The 15,953-nt window shown below is 37.4% G+C and overlaps 1 protein-coding gene across 1 annotated transcript in view; it reads right to left on the minus strand.

Moving 5' to 3' along the window:
* Nucleotides 1–15,953, minus strand: part of TTN (titin) — a 380,526-nt gene that overhangs the window by 163,503 nt on the left and 201,070 nt on the right. Inside the window, exons 136-157 of the mRNA XM_086956205.1 lie at nucleotides 15,771–15,848; nucleotides 15,521–15,604; nucleotides 15,299–15,379; nucleotides 14,751–14,834; nucleotides 14,089–14,187; nucleotides 13,831–13,914; nucleotides 13,169–13,252; nucleotides 12,718–12,795; nucleotides 11,832–11,915; nucleotides 11,547–11,630; nucleotides 10,077–10,160; nucleotides 9,495–9,575; nucleotides 9,133–9,213; nucleotides 4,823–4,903; nucleotides 4,556–4,639; nucleotides 4,368–4,451; nucleotides 3,702–3,782; nucleotides 3,339–3,416; nucleotides 1,907–1,987; nucleotides 1,622–1,717; nucleotides 1,452–1,526; nucleotides 808–888 (exon numbers count right to left, since the gene is read on the minus strand). Coding sequence (XP_086812331.1) covers nucleotides 808–888; nucleotides 1,452–1,526; nucleotides 1,622–1,717; nucleotides 1,907–1,987; nucleotides 3,339–3,416; nucleotides 3,702–3,782; nucleotides 4,368–4,451; nucleotides 4,556–4,639; nucleotides 4,823–4,903; nucleotides 9,133–9,213; nucleotides 9,495–9,575; nucleotides 10,077–10,160; nucleotides 11,547–11,630; nucleotides 11,832–11,915; nucleotides 12,718–12,795; nucleotides 13,169–13,252; nucleotides 13,831–13,914; nucleotides 14,089–14,187; nucleotides 14,751–14,834; nucleotides 15,299–15,379; nucleotides 15,521–15,604; nucleotides 15,771–15,848 — 1,827 coding nt within the window. The remainder of the gene's footprint in view (nucleotides 1–807; nucleotides 889–1,451; nucleotides 1,527–1,621; nucleotides 1,718–1,906; nucleotides 1,988–3,338; nucleotides 3,417–3,701; nucleotides 3,783–4,367; nucleotides 4,452–4,555; nucleotides 4,640–4,822; nucleotides 4,904–9,132; nucleotides 9,214–9,494; nucleotides 9,576–10,076; nucleotides 10,161–11,546; nucleotides 11,631–11,831; nucleotides 11,916–12,717; nucleotides 12,796–13,168; nucleotides 13,253–13,830; nucleotides 13,915–14,088; nucleotides 14,188–14,750; nucleotides 14,835–15,298; nucleotides 15,380–15,520; nucleotides 15,605–15,770; nucleotides 15,849–15,953) is intronic.

Here is a 15,953-nt window from a genome sequence, read left to right on the forward strand (position 1 = left end):
ACAACAAGAATCCTGAGAGGCTTTTTCCTCTTTCTAGTGTGCTGTATTCATCAGCACACGTAGAAAGAGGAAAAAACATGGAGAAATAAAGATATTTCTCCTAATTATGCCTTATCTGGGGAGGCGTAGCATTTTGATGCAATCCCAGGTCTACCACTAATGGTAAATCTTGGAATGTGTCAAAATCCAAGGCTGGATGCATGGGAAAACCCACACACCACTCATGGAATGCCTTCCTGATGCAGAGTAACACAAGCCAACAATTTGCGCTGCCTTGTGTTACTCTGGATATATCAGACCATGCAGGGCCACGCATCGGTGGCCTTGCATGGTTGATAAATCACACTTAGGTTTTGCGTGGGCCTTGCACGCCCTTTTGTGGGGCATGGGCGACCGAAAACCTTGAAAAATCTGTCCCACAATGTTAAAACCTCATTAAAATAAGGTGTTCACTAAAACAACACTAATACACATAAATAAATGCCTTAGTATTTGGTGTATAACGGAGTGATAGTGACATTATAATAATGGATGGAAGTAACTTTGAATTTTGGAACTTCTTTCTTTGGAACCAAATTGGGCACTTTCTGTGGAGTTGTCTTATTTGGCACTTAGGTTCTCTAAACATATTAGTCATTTTTGTTAGCCAGACATTCAGAGTGCAAACAGTACAATACAATGTGATGGGGAAAAATAGGTGGACACTCCTATATAATATTGAAAATGTATGAATTTTTCAATCTCCTTCCCCTGTTTAGTTGGTAGTAAAGGTGCATTTCATGCAAGGTCTCTGAATAGCTCAAGTACCTTCCTCTTTTAGGACTACGTCTTTCTTAGCAACAGAAGTGGGTGTTTTTCCTGGTACCACCTTCTTGGGCAGTTCCAATTCTTTGAAGAGATTAGTTTTGATTTAGACATTTCACAAAAGAACACATTACATCAATGGGCACATCATACATGTCACACACAAGTGAAATTAGTCTGAGAAAAGTAAGACTGCCATTCAGGTATTTTCCACAGATACTGTATATTTTGAAGTTATAGATATTAGCAAATGACTGACAAAGTACAAGCATAGAAACAAGAAAGACACACAGGATTAATGCATCATGTTGATGATTAATCTAAAGGAATGAAAACTGCTGATCTGAAAGTATACTTTGTAGCAATAATATATAAAGTAAGCTATCCTTGAATAAATATTAGAAATGTAATTGAATGGTGCCACAGCCAATAAATGTGAAACCATCAATTATACTATATGTAATCGATTAGTACCTTCAAACTGCAACTGCCCACAAAGTTGAACTTTTAAGTGTTATGAGGTACACAGGTTTTATTGTGCCAAAACACTTCACAAAGAGGTCAAATGAAACTGAATTAAGCCCTAAATATTTTACTTCTAAGAAAGAAAAAGTCATTTAGAAAAATGCCTTAAGAGAGTGATGTACCTTTCTTTGGTTCAACTTCTTCCTCTTTAGGAGGAGCTCTTTCTTCCCAAAGAGCTTTCTTGGGCTCTTCTGTGACTTTAAAAATAATATGTTTATTTTAAGATTTTGAAAATGATTCAGTGGGATCATAACCTCATAATAAAAATATTTTCAAAATTTAATTTGAGTACCATGAAGCATGAGTCTTGCGGGAATAGTCTCCTCTTTTGTAGGAACAAGGGTGTGAACTTTTTCCTCACGCTGTACTTTTCTAGGCACTTCAGGCACTTTAAAGATATTATGTTTTTTTTAGTAAAACAACACCAAACATAAGACAAAATACAACACAGAGATAGACATACATAGACAAGGAAAGAGATTAAGCTTATATTTCTTGAAGTCTCATTGGTGCAATACCTAGCAATGTGGAGTTGTAATAAAGTAATTGTAAAACTTCTAGGAAGGAGGTGATGTACCTTTCACTTCTGGAGGCTCGTCACTCACTGGAACAGGTACAGCTTTTTTCTCAGGTGTAATCGTCTTGGGCACTTCTGGTTCTTTAAAAGATATTAGTTTTGTTTTAGACCGATAAATGTGCTCCTGCCACATGACAAATGTAAGCTTATGGAAATTATGTGCTTACTTTTAGTTCACACTTGCTGGTCAATATTCTTCAATTTTGTGAAAGCATGTTTCAAACCCTCACTTACTGCCTCATCATATTAGACTTTTTAGCTTTGACTAAGCTTGCTTTTCCTATAAAAAGCAATAGAAGCTCACTCAATTTCTAGCTGAATGACTGGTATTTCCATTATATTTATAAAATTCACAAAAACATTTTGGACATAATGATGTCAGTACTAGCATGCCATGACAACACAGACTCACTCTGCTATCATAAAAATCCCCAGTCTTTTTAATTTAATCAGAGCTCCTTTTTGTCCTGAGAAATACAGATGAGCAGAATAAACAAAGCACAGGCAATTTTACACTGTCTTATGCTTTTTTACCATAAGGCTGGAAATAAAAAGGGGCTCCTACAAAGAATGCCCACACCTGCTGTCTCTTTCACCTATGGCTTGGGGTTTAAAAACATGCTCTGATGCTGCTAATGTGTACAGTGTTATACCAGATAACATGTGCATGATTGTGTAATATATGTAGAGTGGACATTAGAATTAGAATTGCTTGGTAATGTAACATACATTTGAAATAAGTTTCCACTACTTATCTATCACAAGTCATTGAAAGGAAAGTACAAGCTAGTTTGGAGTATTTGATAATTATTCTAAATTTGCTTGGAAATTAAGACAGATTAGAGGGGATTACGAATTGTGCACACATTTACTACCTATTTCATCTGCAAATTGAAGCTTATAACACACGTTCTGATACTACCAATGTGTATAGTGCTATACAGGAAATATATTTGTAACCAAGCTTATGACTGTGTATCATATGAACACATCACAATTAGAATTGCTTGGTAGTGTGATATACATCTGAAAGTAGTTTGTTATATATCTATCACAAGTGATTGAAATCAAAGCTTGTGCAAGCCAATCAAGTATATTCAGCTGTACAAGAGGAGACAAATGCATAAAATCCTGTCAGCCTTGATGTGCTGCTTTAAATTTGTACACCTAAAGTCATGTAGTAAAAGTGTAGCACATTCTTGTTGATGTGCTTAAGGAAATGTTGAAGATAGATGAAAAAGATGAAACATAAACAGATCTGACATTGAATTAACAAAAGAGTGAACAGAAAGAGCACATACAAGTAACTGAAAAGACACAAAACAATAAAAGACGGTGTTCAACAAAACAATGCTTATATTTAAAAAATAAATGCTTTTGGGGTTGGTATATGATGAAGTGATGGTGACAGACCAAGGATGAATTGAAATACCTTTGAATTTTGAAACTTCTTTCTTGGGAACCAACTGAGGTACTTTTTCAGGAATCTTCTTCATTGGCACTTCAGGTTCTTTAAAGATATTAGTTTTTTTTTAGCCAGTTGTTCATAGTGCAAGCAATACAATAGTTGGCGATGGGAACAAATAGTTGGACACTCAAACGCAATATTGAACATGCAGGATTTTTCAGCCCTCATTTCCCTGTTATATAATGTTGCCTTTCAGATACGTTATGTATTTATAATTTTGGATATTACAATGATTGGCATCTGCTCATATCAATACATCTGAGAAACTCATAAATTAATTAGTTGAGCATGTGCAGTCAATGCAAGGTCTCTGAATAGCTCAAATACCTTTCTCTTCTAGAGCTACTTCTTTCTTAGCAACAGAAGTGGGTGCTTTTCCTGGGACCACCTTCTTGGGAAGTTCAGGTTCTTTAAAGAGATTAGTTTTGATTTAGACATTTAGTATACAACACATTACATTACTAGGCAACACACATATCATACATATGTAAAATTAGTGAGGGAAAAGTAAGACTGTCATTAAAGAAGTCTCTCCACTCGTGTGGGCTATTTTGAAGTTAAAGATGATATTAGCAAACAAAAGACATAGGACAGGCATATAAACATGAAAGCCATACTGAATGATTACACCATGTACATGAATAAACTACTGAATGAAGACAAATATAGACTGTTGATCTCCATTTGTAGAGATATTGTAGAGAATTGGTAGAGATAAAATATAAGTTACTAGCCTGGAATAGTTATTACTAATGTTATTGAATGGTTCTCCAGTCAATATTATGAGAAACCATCAAGCACAATTTAGGGAGTACCTTCTAATTGACCATGAAAATGATAGCAGTAGTAATGTCAAATGTTATAAGATACACAGATTTGATGCGCCAAAAAGCACATGGCAATCAGGTACAGTACAACACAATCAGACCTTAAAGGTGTTAGTCTTAGGGATGAAAAGGTCTTTTAGAAAATTGCCTTCAGAGATGCTTGTACCTTTCTTTGGTGAAACTTCTTCCTTTGTAGGAAGAGTGGGAGGAACTTTTTCTTCCAGAACAGCCTTCCTGGGCTTCTCTGCCACTTTAAAGATAACGTTTTCTTTTTAGGTTTTGAAAACAGTTCAGTGGCATCATAACCTCAGAACAAACATATTTTCAAAAAGAAATTACAGGACTATCAAGTACCTTTTGCTGGTGGCACATCCTCTTCTGTAGGAACAGGGATGAGTACTTTTTTCTCATAGTCCACTTTTTTAGGCATTTCAGGCACTTTAAAGATATTATTTTTGTTAGTTACACAACAGAAAACAATGAGACATAACACAAATTGTAGAATGATATAAACAAGGAAAAGATCAAGCTTATCTTTCTTGAAAACTAAGTGGTGCAATAGTCAGCAATGTGGAGATGTAATGAAGTAATTGTAAAGCTTCTAGGAAAGAGGTTATATACCTTTCACTTTGGGAGCTTCTTCTTCCACTGGAACAGATACAGCTTTTTTCTCAGGTGTAATCTTCTTAGGTGCTTCTGTTTCTTTAAAATAGATTTGTTTTGTTTTAGCATCATAAATTTGGTACCTTCACATAACAAATGTGAGCTTATGGAAGAGATGGGCTTATGCTTAGTTCACACTTGGATTTTCATGGTTCTTCAATTATTACTATAGCATGGTGTGAATCTTCAGTTTCTGCATCATCATACTTCCCTGTTAGCTTTAATTATACTTGTTCCTCCCAGAAAAAAGAACACAAAGTGCAAGCTATCTGATGCTTTTTCTAACAGAAGCAGAGAAGTCAAAATAGGGATGGAGGGGACTCCTGCACATAATTCACAGATTTGCTGTCTGCTTCAACAGTGGATTCAGGTTTTAAAACACATGTTCTGATACTGCCAATGTGCATAGTTTTACATGAAAACATTGCTGTGACCAAGATTATGATTGTGTGTCATATACACACATCCGAATTAGAATAACTTGCTAGCATAAGATATATTTGAAAGGAGGTTCTACTACTACATGGGTATCACGAGTGATTGAAAGCAAATCCTTTGCAAACAATGCTCATTTTGAAGAACCAGAAGAGACACATACAGCAAATCTTCTCGCCCTACTTATGCTGCTTCATATTTTTATTTACAACAAGGGGTGGTGAGGGACAGAGTCTCTGAATTAAACAGAATACTCTCACCCAGTCAAGAGATCAGGGCTAGATCCAACACCGTTTTTTAGCTCACTGCACCATCCCAGTTTCAGAACCTGGCTGTATGCAAATTAGTCTGTTCCTGTCCCAGTGCATGATGGGAACAGGGCAAACCAAACTACAAAAGCCAATTCTTACACTGGGAAGGAAACAAGCTACCGGGGACCGGTTTCTGGCATTTCAGCCTCTTCGGCCCGGCTTGCTTGAATCCTGATGGTGCAATGAGCAAGGGACTCACATCTGAGTATACCCTTCCACGCTTAGGGTGGACAGAAATATTTACAACAAGGGGTGGTGAGGGACAGAGTCTCTGAATTAAACAGAATACTCTCACCCAGTCAAGAGATCAGGGCTAGATCCAACACCGTTTTTTAGCTCACTGCACCATCCCAGTTTCAGAACCTGGCTGTATGCAAATTAGTCTGTTCCTGTCCCAGTGCATGATGGGAACAGGGCAAACCAAACTACAAAAGCCAATTCTTACACTGGGAAGGAAACAAGCTACCGGGGACCGGTTTCTGGCATTTCAGCCTCTTCGGCCCGGCTTGCTTGAATCCTGATGGTGCAATGAGCAAGGGACTCACATCTGAGTATACCCTTCCACGCTTAGGGTGGACAAAAATATTTACAACAAGGGGTGGTGAGGGACAGAGTCTCTGAATTAAACAGAATACTCTCACCCAGTCAAGAGATCAGGGCTAGATCCAACACCGTTTTTTAGCTCACTGCACCATCCCAGTTTCAGAACCTGGCTGTATGCAAATTAGTCTGTTCCTGTCCCAGTGCATGATGGGAACAGGGCAAACCAAACTACAAAAGCCAATTCTCACCCCCCTTTTGTAAATCGATTTTGGCCACTATAGGTGTGGCAGGGTATACTCAGACATGAGTCCCTTTCTCACTGCTCCATCAGGATTCAAGCAAGCCGGGCCGAAGAGGCTGAAATGCCAGAAACCGGCCCCCGGTAGCTTGTCTCCTTTCTGGTTAAGAATTGGCTTGGTAGTTTAGTCTGCCCTGTTCCCATGATGCACTGGGCCAGGGACAGACTGATTTGCATATAGCCAGATTCTGAGCTAGGATGGGGCAGTGAGATAAATAACGGTGATGGATCAAGCCCTGATCTTTGGACTGGGTAAGAGTGGTCTGCTCAATTCAGACACTCTGTTCATCACCACCCCCCTTTTGTAAATCGATTTTGGCCACTATAGGTGTGGCAGGGTATACTCAGACATGAGTCCCTTTCTCACTGCTCCATCAGGATTCAAGCAAGCCGGGCCGAAGAGGCTGAAATGCCAGAAACCGGTCCCCGGTAGCTTGTCTCCTTTCTGGTTAAGAATTGGCTTGGTAGTTTAGTCTGCCCTGTTCCCATGATGCACTGGGCCAGGGACAGACTGATTTGCATATAGCCAGATTCTGAGCTAGGATGGGGCAGTGAGATAAATAACGGTGATGGATCAAGCCCTGATCTTTGGACTGGGTAAGAGTGGTCTGCTCAATTCAGACACTCTGTTCATCACCACCCCCCTTTTGTAAATCGATTTTGGCCACTATAGGTGTGGCAGGGTATACTCAGACATGAGTCCCTTTCTCACTGCTCCATCAGGATTCAAGCAAGCCGGGCCGAAGAGGCTGAAATGCCAGAAACCGGTCCCCGGTAGCTTGTCTCCTTTCTGGTTAAGAATTGGCTTGGTAGTTTAGTCTGCCCTGTTCCCATGATGCACTGGGCCAGGGACAGACTGATTTGCATATAGCCAGATTCTGAGCTAGGATGGGGCAGTGAGATAAATAACGGTGATGGATCAAGCCCTGATCTTTGGACTGGGTAAGAGTGGTCTGCTCAATTCAGACACTCTGTTCATCACCACCCCCCTTTTGTAAATCGATTTTGGCCACTATAGGTGTGGCAGGGTATACTCAGACATGAGTCCCTTTCTCACTGCTCCATCAGGATTCAAGCAAGCCGGGCCGAAGAGGCTGAAATGCCAGAAACCGGTCCCCGGTAGCTTGTCTCCTTTCTGGTAAAGAATTGGCTTGGTAGTTTAGTCTGCCCTGTTCCCATGATGCACTGGGCCAGGGACAGACTGATTTGCATATAGCCAGATTCTGAGCTAGGATGGGGCAGTGAGATAAATAACGGTGATGGATCAAGCCCTGATCTTTGGACTGGGTAAGAGTGGTCTGCTCAATTCAGACACTCTGTTCATCACCACCCCCCTTTTGTAAATCGATTTTGGCCACTATAGGTGTGGCAGGGTATACTCAGACATGAGTCCCTTTCTCACTGCTCCATCAGGATTCAAGCAAGCCGGGCCGAAGAGGCTGAAATGCCAGAAACCGGTCCCCGGTAGCTTGTCTCCTTTCTGGTAAAGAATTGGCTTGGTAGTTTAGTCTGCCCTGTTCCCATGATGCACTGGGCCAGGGACAGACTGATTTGCATATAGCCAGATTCTGAGCTAGGATGGGGCAGTGAGATAAATAACGGTGATGGATCAAGCCCTGATCTTTGGACTGGGTAAGAGTGGTCTGCTCAATTCAGACACTCTGTTCATCACCACCCCCCTTTTGTAAATCGATTTTGGCCACTATAGGTGTGGCAGGGTATACTCAGACATGAGTCCCTTTCTCACTGCTCCATCAGGATTCAAGCAAGCCGGGCCGAAGAGGCTGAAATGCCAGAAACCGGTCCCCGGTAGCTTGTCTCCTTTCTGGTAAAGAATTGGCTTGGTAGTTTAGTCTGCCCTGTTCCCATGATGCACTGGGCCAGGGACAGACTGATTTGCATATAGCCAGATTCTGAGCTAGGATGGGGCAGTGAGATAAATAACGGTGATGGATCAAGCCCTGATCTTTGGACTGGGTAAGAGTGGTCTGCTCAATTCAGACACTCTGTTCATCACCACCCCCCCTTTTGTAAATCGCTTCATATTTTTAAACATAAGGACATGTTGTAAAAGTATGGTGCACTCTTTGACCTACATTTGGTTCTTTGGTGAGAATATAAAACATAGACTGATCGAACATAAAATTAATAAAATCGTAAAGAGAAAGACCACATAGAGATAATTGAAATAAACATTCAATTTAGGAACACAATAAAATTGGACATTGGACAAAAACACACCACTATAAAAACATGTTTATGAGATGGTGTATGATGTAGAGATGGTGATAATGTAATGATGAAATTAAGTACTTTTTAGTTTTGGAAATTCTTTGTTGGGAACCAGCTCAGGTAAATTGGTGGAAATCGTTTCTTGGTACATCAGCTTCTTCAAAGATATTAGTTGTTGCTGTTAGACATTCATAGTATAAACAATTCAATACAGGGTGATGGGAAAATAAATAGTTGGCCACGTAATATATAATAATGAATAACAATTAATTTTTCAACCCTCATTCCCCTCCTTACCAAACTTTGCCTTTCAAGATACATGATGTATTTATGTTGGTAGATATTACAATAATTGCCATCTGCTCATATTAATACATCAAATAATAAATTAATTAACTATTTGGTAGTGAACATGAATTTCATGCAAGGTCACTCAATAGGTCAAGTACCTTTCTCTTTTAGGGCTACTTCTTTCTTAGCAACAGACATGGGTACTTTTCCTGGGACCAACTTCTTTGGCAATTCAGGTTCTTTAAAGAGATTAGTTTGGATTTAGACTTTTAACTTACAAACAATTCATACTGATGGGTACAAACATCACAAACATAAGTAGTGGGGAACATGTAAGAGAGTAATTCAGCTGGTTCCCTGGATGTTATATTTTGAAGTTAAAGGTGGTAGCAATAAAGGATTGAAAAGTAAAGGCATGAAAGACATACAGAATGAATACATTATGATGATAAATCTACTGAATGAAGACAAAAGTGGCCTGGTGATATCAAGGTATACTTTGTAGAGATAACAGAAATACCTTTCAATTTGGGGGTGTCTTCTTTCTTTGGCGCTGGAATGTATACCTTTTCAGGGACAGCCTTCTTATGTATCTCCGGTTCTTTAAAAATATTGATATTGTAAAGAAAATGTAAATCTATTTAAAATTGGGGAACTTTTGTTTGACTTTGTCAGAATTATGAAGGATAAACTGGTATTTGATATGCGATATGTGCTATAAGCAGTAATATTCTAAAAAGTTAATTATTTACAAAAGTTAGAAAATTGTTTTTAAGGGTTAATATAAATCTATTTTTCCTCTTGAGGGTACCTATTTTAATCTCCTGTTCATGTGATTATCATTACATATATCTATGGTTATTTAAAATGTGCAAACACACATAGGCACATCCATTTCTATGAAATATTGTGTCATAGTTCAGTGTGTACATGGTTATATTGAAGGAATGCTCTTAATGAGAAACCGTTTAACTATAGATACTAGTGTTTGTGTTAAAGTCAATGACTGTAATACTTTTAAAGCATCATTATAATTGTCATTGATTATGCTGCTTATTTTAGGAATGATGAAAAGGTTAGTTAGCCATGCCAAGTTATATACCTCTGGCTCGAGGAGCTTCTTTTATTTTTGGTGTGATAACATGTTCCTTTTCTTCTTGTATGATTTTCTCAGGAATTTCAGGCTCTTTAAAATATGAGTAAGTGAAATCACATAGTAAAATTACTCTTTAAAGGCAGAAAACAAGTTTATAGAAAATATACAGACATGTAAAGTTATAATTGCCAGGTATACTTGAATATGAATATGATATGCTTTGTTACTCCCTTATGGGGCTTCATCCCCATAAGGTATCCTTATCCTGCAGCAGCATGCTTATAAGCCATGGTTCTGGTAACAAACAGGGAAAACCTTGTGCAATTTGTGTGGAGAAACACTGTATATCTGAAATTTAGAATGATATGGAAATTGAGCACCCAGTAAATATTAAGCATAGTGGTTTCAGAATTTAATGCGTGTAGAATTACCAAATGTGATTAGTTAAGAGAGGAAATGAGGACAAAATGATTCTACTGGGCATGCTAGAACTTATCCCTAGTGGTGGAATATGTTGGTATTACCACAGGAATTTTGATTTGCTACAAACAAAACTTTTATAGGTCAAGATACAGAAATATTCATAAGCGAGGGAGGTAAAATACCTCTAACAAATCATAGTATTTGCTAAAATGATATTATGCACCTAAAGAGGATTTAAAGAGAATGCTGTGTTGACACACATACAAACACACACATACCAATTTGCAGAATGATAAGGTTTCCCATTAGAGTGCAGCAATACATATTATGCTGATATTTTGGTTTTTATAAAAGTTCTATGTAGCTGATAGCTCACACTCCATTGTGTTCAATAATACAATGTAATACATAGTCCTCTGTATATTCACAAAGGCTACTTTATCTTTTATGCGCAAATGATAACAATACTTATCTATACATTACATTATAGCATACTGCCATTTATATTTGTGTATTTGAGAGATTACTTGTAATCATTCCTCAAGAATCACTGTAATCAACCAGAATTGTGAGCATAAAGGAAAAAAAGCTATTCAATTCAATATTATTTAATGGGATGTTTACATTGAGCAGTCATGTACCTAGTGCATTGAACTGGCCTTTAACGAAATAATTATATAACCTACCAAATTATTCCGTTTGAAAAGGCATAAGTATCCCACACTTCTGTGACTTGTTGGTACTAGATTTCAGAATGAATTACAGAGCTTACCCTTAGAGAAGAACTTTACATGCATAAAAAAGTAGTTTTCCTTTTTTTCAATATAGTTAGAAATGGGTTAAGATTTTATCAAAGACATTAGGCCTATTTCGAAGTTTTGTTATCGCAAGATTTTAGTAAACATTTGAAACTATTTACAGACAGCAATGACAAGCAGGAGACATAAATCTACAAAGCGGACAGCTTTATAAAGCAGACAGAGTATATTTCAAGATTACTACTTCACAAGAAAAGAGTTCTCAATTTAAAATTTTAATGAGGACTCAATGTACCTTTAACTGCTGGGAAAGTTTCCTCTTCAGATATCTCTGTAAGAACCTTTTCTTTTGGGACAGCTTTTACAGGTAGTTCAGGAACTTCAAAGATATTAGCTTTGTTTTAGAAACTTGAAACACGTTTATTTGAAATTTACTGAAGCTTAATTTGCACATGTATCACAAAAAGACAACATATAAAAACTGGTACATATGACTTTATGAAGTTTGATAACATGATGGTATGTTGTCAAGACAAAATGATTGATGAATATAGAGGATTCAGATGAAGACTCCAAGTACCTTTAACTGTGGAAACTTCCTCCTTTTTGGGCACAGAAACATGGATTTTCTCCTCAGGAACAGCTTTCTTGCGCAGTTCTGGCACTTTAAAGATATTTGAATTTTAAAAACTTGAAAGCCATTTTGTGTAGATGGTCCACAACAGGTATGCACATTACAACTACAGATAAATAACACAAAACAAAACGGAAAACCACACCAATGCACTCCACCTCCATATTTTAAAAGGGGAACAGTAAGGAGGGCAATTGAAGGGGTTGGGGTAGTTTAAGGGAAAGCGCTGGGTGGGGGGTCAGGGTAGTGTAAGTAAAGGGGCAAGGTTTTAGATCTTAAGGCAGTAGAAGGGGAATGGGTAGTCAGGGTAGTTTTTAGGGCTGGGGGGATGTGGGTAGGTTTCTAGGCAATCGAAGGAGTTGGGGTAATTTAAGGAACAGTGCAGGGGTGGGTGTAGTGTAAGTAAAGGGGCAGGGTTTTAGGAATCAGGGCAGGGGGAGGGAAACATAAATAGTCTGCACAGGTGGAGTAGGGGTAGCATTAGTAAAGGGGCAGGGTTTTAGGAAAGTGTGTAGGTGGGGTCAGTCAGGGGTGTGGGTGGTTGGGGTTGTGGTGACCGTAGCCACACATACCCCTTTACCATTCATGCCTATACCACAAAATTGTGTGGTAAAGGAATGCGTGGTTAAGACGCATTTGTGGTTTTGGCTGTGTGGTAGAGGCACGCGTGGTTAAACCATGCATGCTTCTATTATACAACCATTTTGAGAATGTGTTGTATATATCTACACATGCCATGATGACATGTAGTATTGCATTGATTATTACAATACATTTTTCTATTTGTTCGGGTGCTAAAATATGAAAAGTTTGAAATAATGGTTCCATATACCTTTTAATGGTGGAACTTCTTCTTTTTGTGGAACCTTGACTTTTTCCTCAGGGACAACTCGCTTACGCAGCTCAGGAACTTTAAAGATATAGATTGATTTTTAATTCACATATATACTCTAAAATATGTTGAATGTATCAATTAAAATCTAAATAAAAAGATGACAATATTTTGCTTTACCCAGCATTATTGTTCTACCTCAAATAAGCCTCTAAATATTGAAAAGGGGGGTTAAACAAGCTATGTATCATTTTATTGTCTGATCAAATGAAGAGCAATTACAAGTTATTGAGAATATTTAACTGAATTGATTGGTGTGAGCTATGGGTATAGCTTACAAATTGTCATATTTCCTTATAGCTTGTCTTCTGTAACCCCACAAATGTTTTTAATGACAACATTTATCTCTATAATAGATTTTATGGCTATAACAGATTGAAAAAAGAGGTACCTTTCGCAGGTGGGGCCTCCACTTTTTTTGGAACAACAGCTGGAACCTTTTTCTCTGGAACTGCTACCATAGGCACTTCTTGAACTTTAAATATATTCAGTAGTTTTTGTTAGTTATTTTAGACCCAGTTTTTATATATAAAGATATTCTTTGTACTATATGAACAAAAACGGTGTTTTTGTTTATTTTAACAGTTGACAAAAGTGCAGATATTTATATAAAGGTTTGGCAATGAAAAAGAAAATGGCAATTTGAATAAACTATCATTTGGATTAGAAACAAAAGACAAGTTACTAATTCAATAACCTAACAAGAAAAAATTGTCTATAGTGATCTCTTATCTGTTCACATAATTTAGTAACACCTCTATCAAATGCCCTGCATTGCTAATGGGTTGCTCATTGTTTCCCTAAGGTCCAGAGTACCCCTAATAATACTGCAATGCATATATTGTTTTTGTGAATGAGTAGTCATATCACAATATTTAAAAAAACACTTTGTTGTGAGCAGTAATTTGCTTTAACTGGTTAAAAATGAATTGTGTTTCAGCAGAACATTGGTGTTGACTTTTTTGTTTCCAGAACATAGTTGTACTTGTAATATGGAAAGTGATTATGTAAAAGGACTACACATTTTATAAACATATAAGGGCTTCTGTATACCTTTAGCTGGTGACATGTCTTCTTGTTCTGGGATGGTCATTGGCACCTTTTCATCTTGCACCATTCTCTTGGGCAACTCTGGCACTTTAAAAAAAGTGTTTTCCATTCGTAAATCTTAAAACGTACATACATCAAACTGACAACAAGGGCATGATGACTAGGACAGACAGAACCATTAACTCTACGGATGGAGTAAGTATGGAAGCTACTGATGATTGATGAAAGAATGAGTGATTGTTTGATGAAGCTTCTATGTACCTTTCACAACTGGAGCCTTTTCCTTCTTAGGAACTGGAACAGGCACTTTTTCCTCTGGAACTTCTTTCTTTGGTATTTCTGGCACATTCAAGACAGTATCTTTGATTTGAAATGTTAAAAGCATACATGTAAAAAAACAACATACAAAATACAAAACACACACAAAGGGGCAGTAACACTGCGGTGTTATTTCATAGAAAAGGAATGTACTAATTCAACAGAAGTAGACTGTTGCATCTCACAAACATTAAAATGACAACAAGGACATACTGACTTTGTTGATAGGTTGAACATTTAACTGAAACAATGAAGCAAGAATGGATGAGACTGAAGAAAAAGAGTTATTTAATGAAGCTCCAATCTTTCATAGCTGGAAGCCCCGTCCCTAGGGATTAAAATAAGTACTTTTTCTTCTGGGATAAGTTTCCGTCGTATTTATGGTACTTTAACAGAAGTACCTTTGGTTCAGAATTTCAAAAGCATTCAAACATAATAAAAACAAAATGCAAAGTAAGAAAGACAAAGGAAAGCAAACACAATAGTAACATCTCCTATTGACTGGATACAACAAGCAAACATAGATAGACTGGGCACACACATTATATGTGATAGAAAAAGTGTGTTGTGAAAGTCTTATTGTTTTATGAAATATAAATGTGTACCTGTAAGAGAGGGTGCCTCTTTTCTGTGTGGAACAGGGACAGTGACTTTTTCTTCAAAAACAGGTTTCTTTTCCATCTCAGGCACTACAAGTGTATTCAGTTTACAATATTAGAAATCCCGTTTTCTAATTGAAATATTTGACAATAAAGTGTTAACTTGTAAAAGCTAGAATGGGCATTTCCCTTGTGTTAAAATGAAGTATGTATGTTTAACAAAGGTGTATTAGCCATTAGAGAGGCTACATTAATGCCATGTTGGAATTATAACTGTTGAATTATCCATGGAACTTCTCTCATAATGGAACCATGTCATTCCTTGAGACAGAAGGGCATACTTGTATGTGTGTGTGCGCGGGTGGGGAGTTGCATGTGATTTCCATTGATGAAGTTGAAAATGGCGACTAATGGCATTGGAGGTATTAAAGTTTTAATCTCTTACTATAGCTCCACTTTAATGTACACTAAATATTCACAAATAGACATGATTAAACACTCACAAAAAACGCATAGGAAAAGTTTAAAATAATTTATGTGTAAAATCAATGTACCTTTGACTGTTGTGATTTCTTCTCTCTTAGGAGTAGGAATAAGCTTCTTTTCTTCAGGTACAACTTTTCTGAGCACGGGCACTTTAAAAACATTAGTCTCTATTAGGAATACTTAAACCTGGTACTCAACAGTTGCAAAAGAATAAGAGTATCCCAAGCAATCTAAAAGACCCTCATCTTATGCATTTCTAAGACAGAGGTAAAAGAGAAGAATATGTATACCTTTAGCAGACGGGGCCTCTTCTTTTACAGGAACAGTAATGGGTGTCCTTTTCTCTGGAATAACTCTCTTCTGCAGTTCAGGGACTTTAAAGATATTATTTAGATTTTAGGATCATTAAAATACATGGACACTTAAGGAACAATAAAACTTCACACAGAACTAAGACCAAAGACAAACATAGATATGCTACACAGAAATGACACTAATGAAACAGATTGATTAAAAGATAAAGATAAAGTGGGCTTGTACCTTTTGGTGGTGCAACTTCCTCCTTTTTAGGAACTGCAATTGGCATTTTTTCGTCCGGTTTCTTTTGTAATTCGGGCACTTAAAAGATATCCATTTTGTTTAAGAATTTGACCATTCATTTAAAACACACATGAAGCACACACATTTACATAAGACACAGAACAAGGATTCTAAAAATGGGCT

Source organism: Lissotriton vulgaris, chromosome 2_1 (genome assembly GCF_964263255.1).
Source record: "Lissotriton vulgaris chromosome 2_1, aLisVul1.2, whole genome shotgun sequence".
In the NCBI taxonomy this organism is placed as follows: domain Eukaryota; kingdom Metazoa; phylum Chordata; class Amphibia; order Caudata; family Salamandridae; genus Lissotriton; species Lissotriton vulgaris.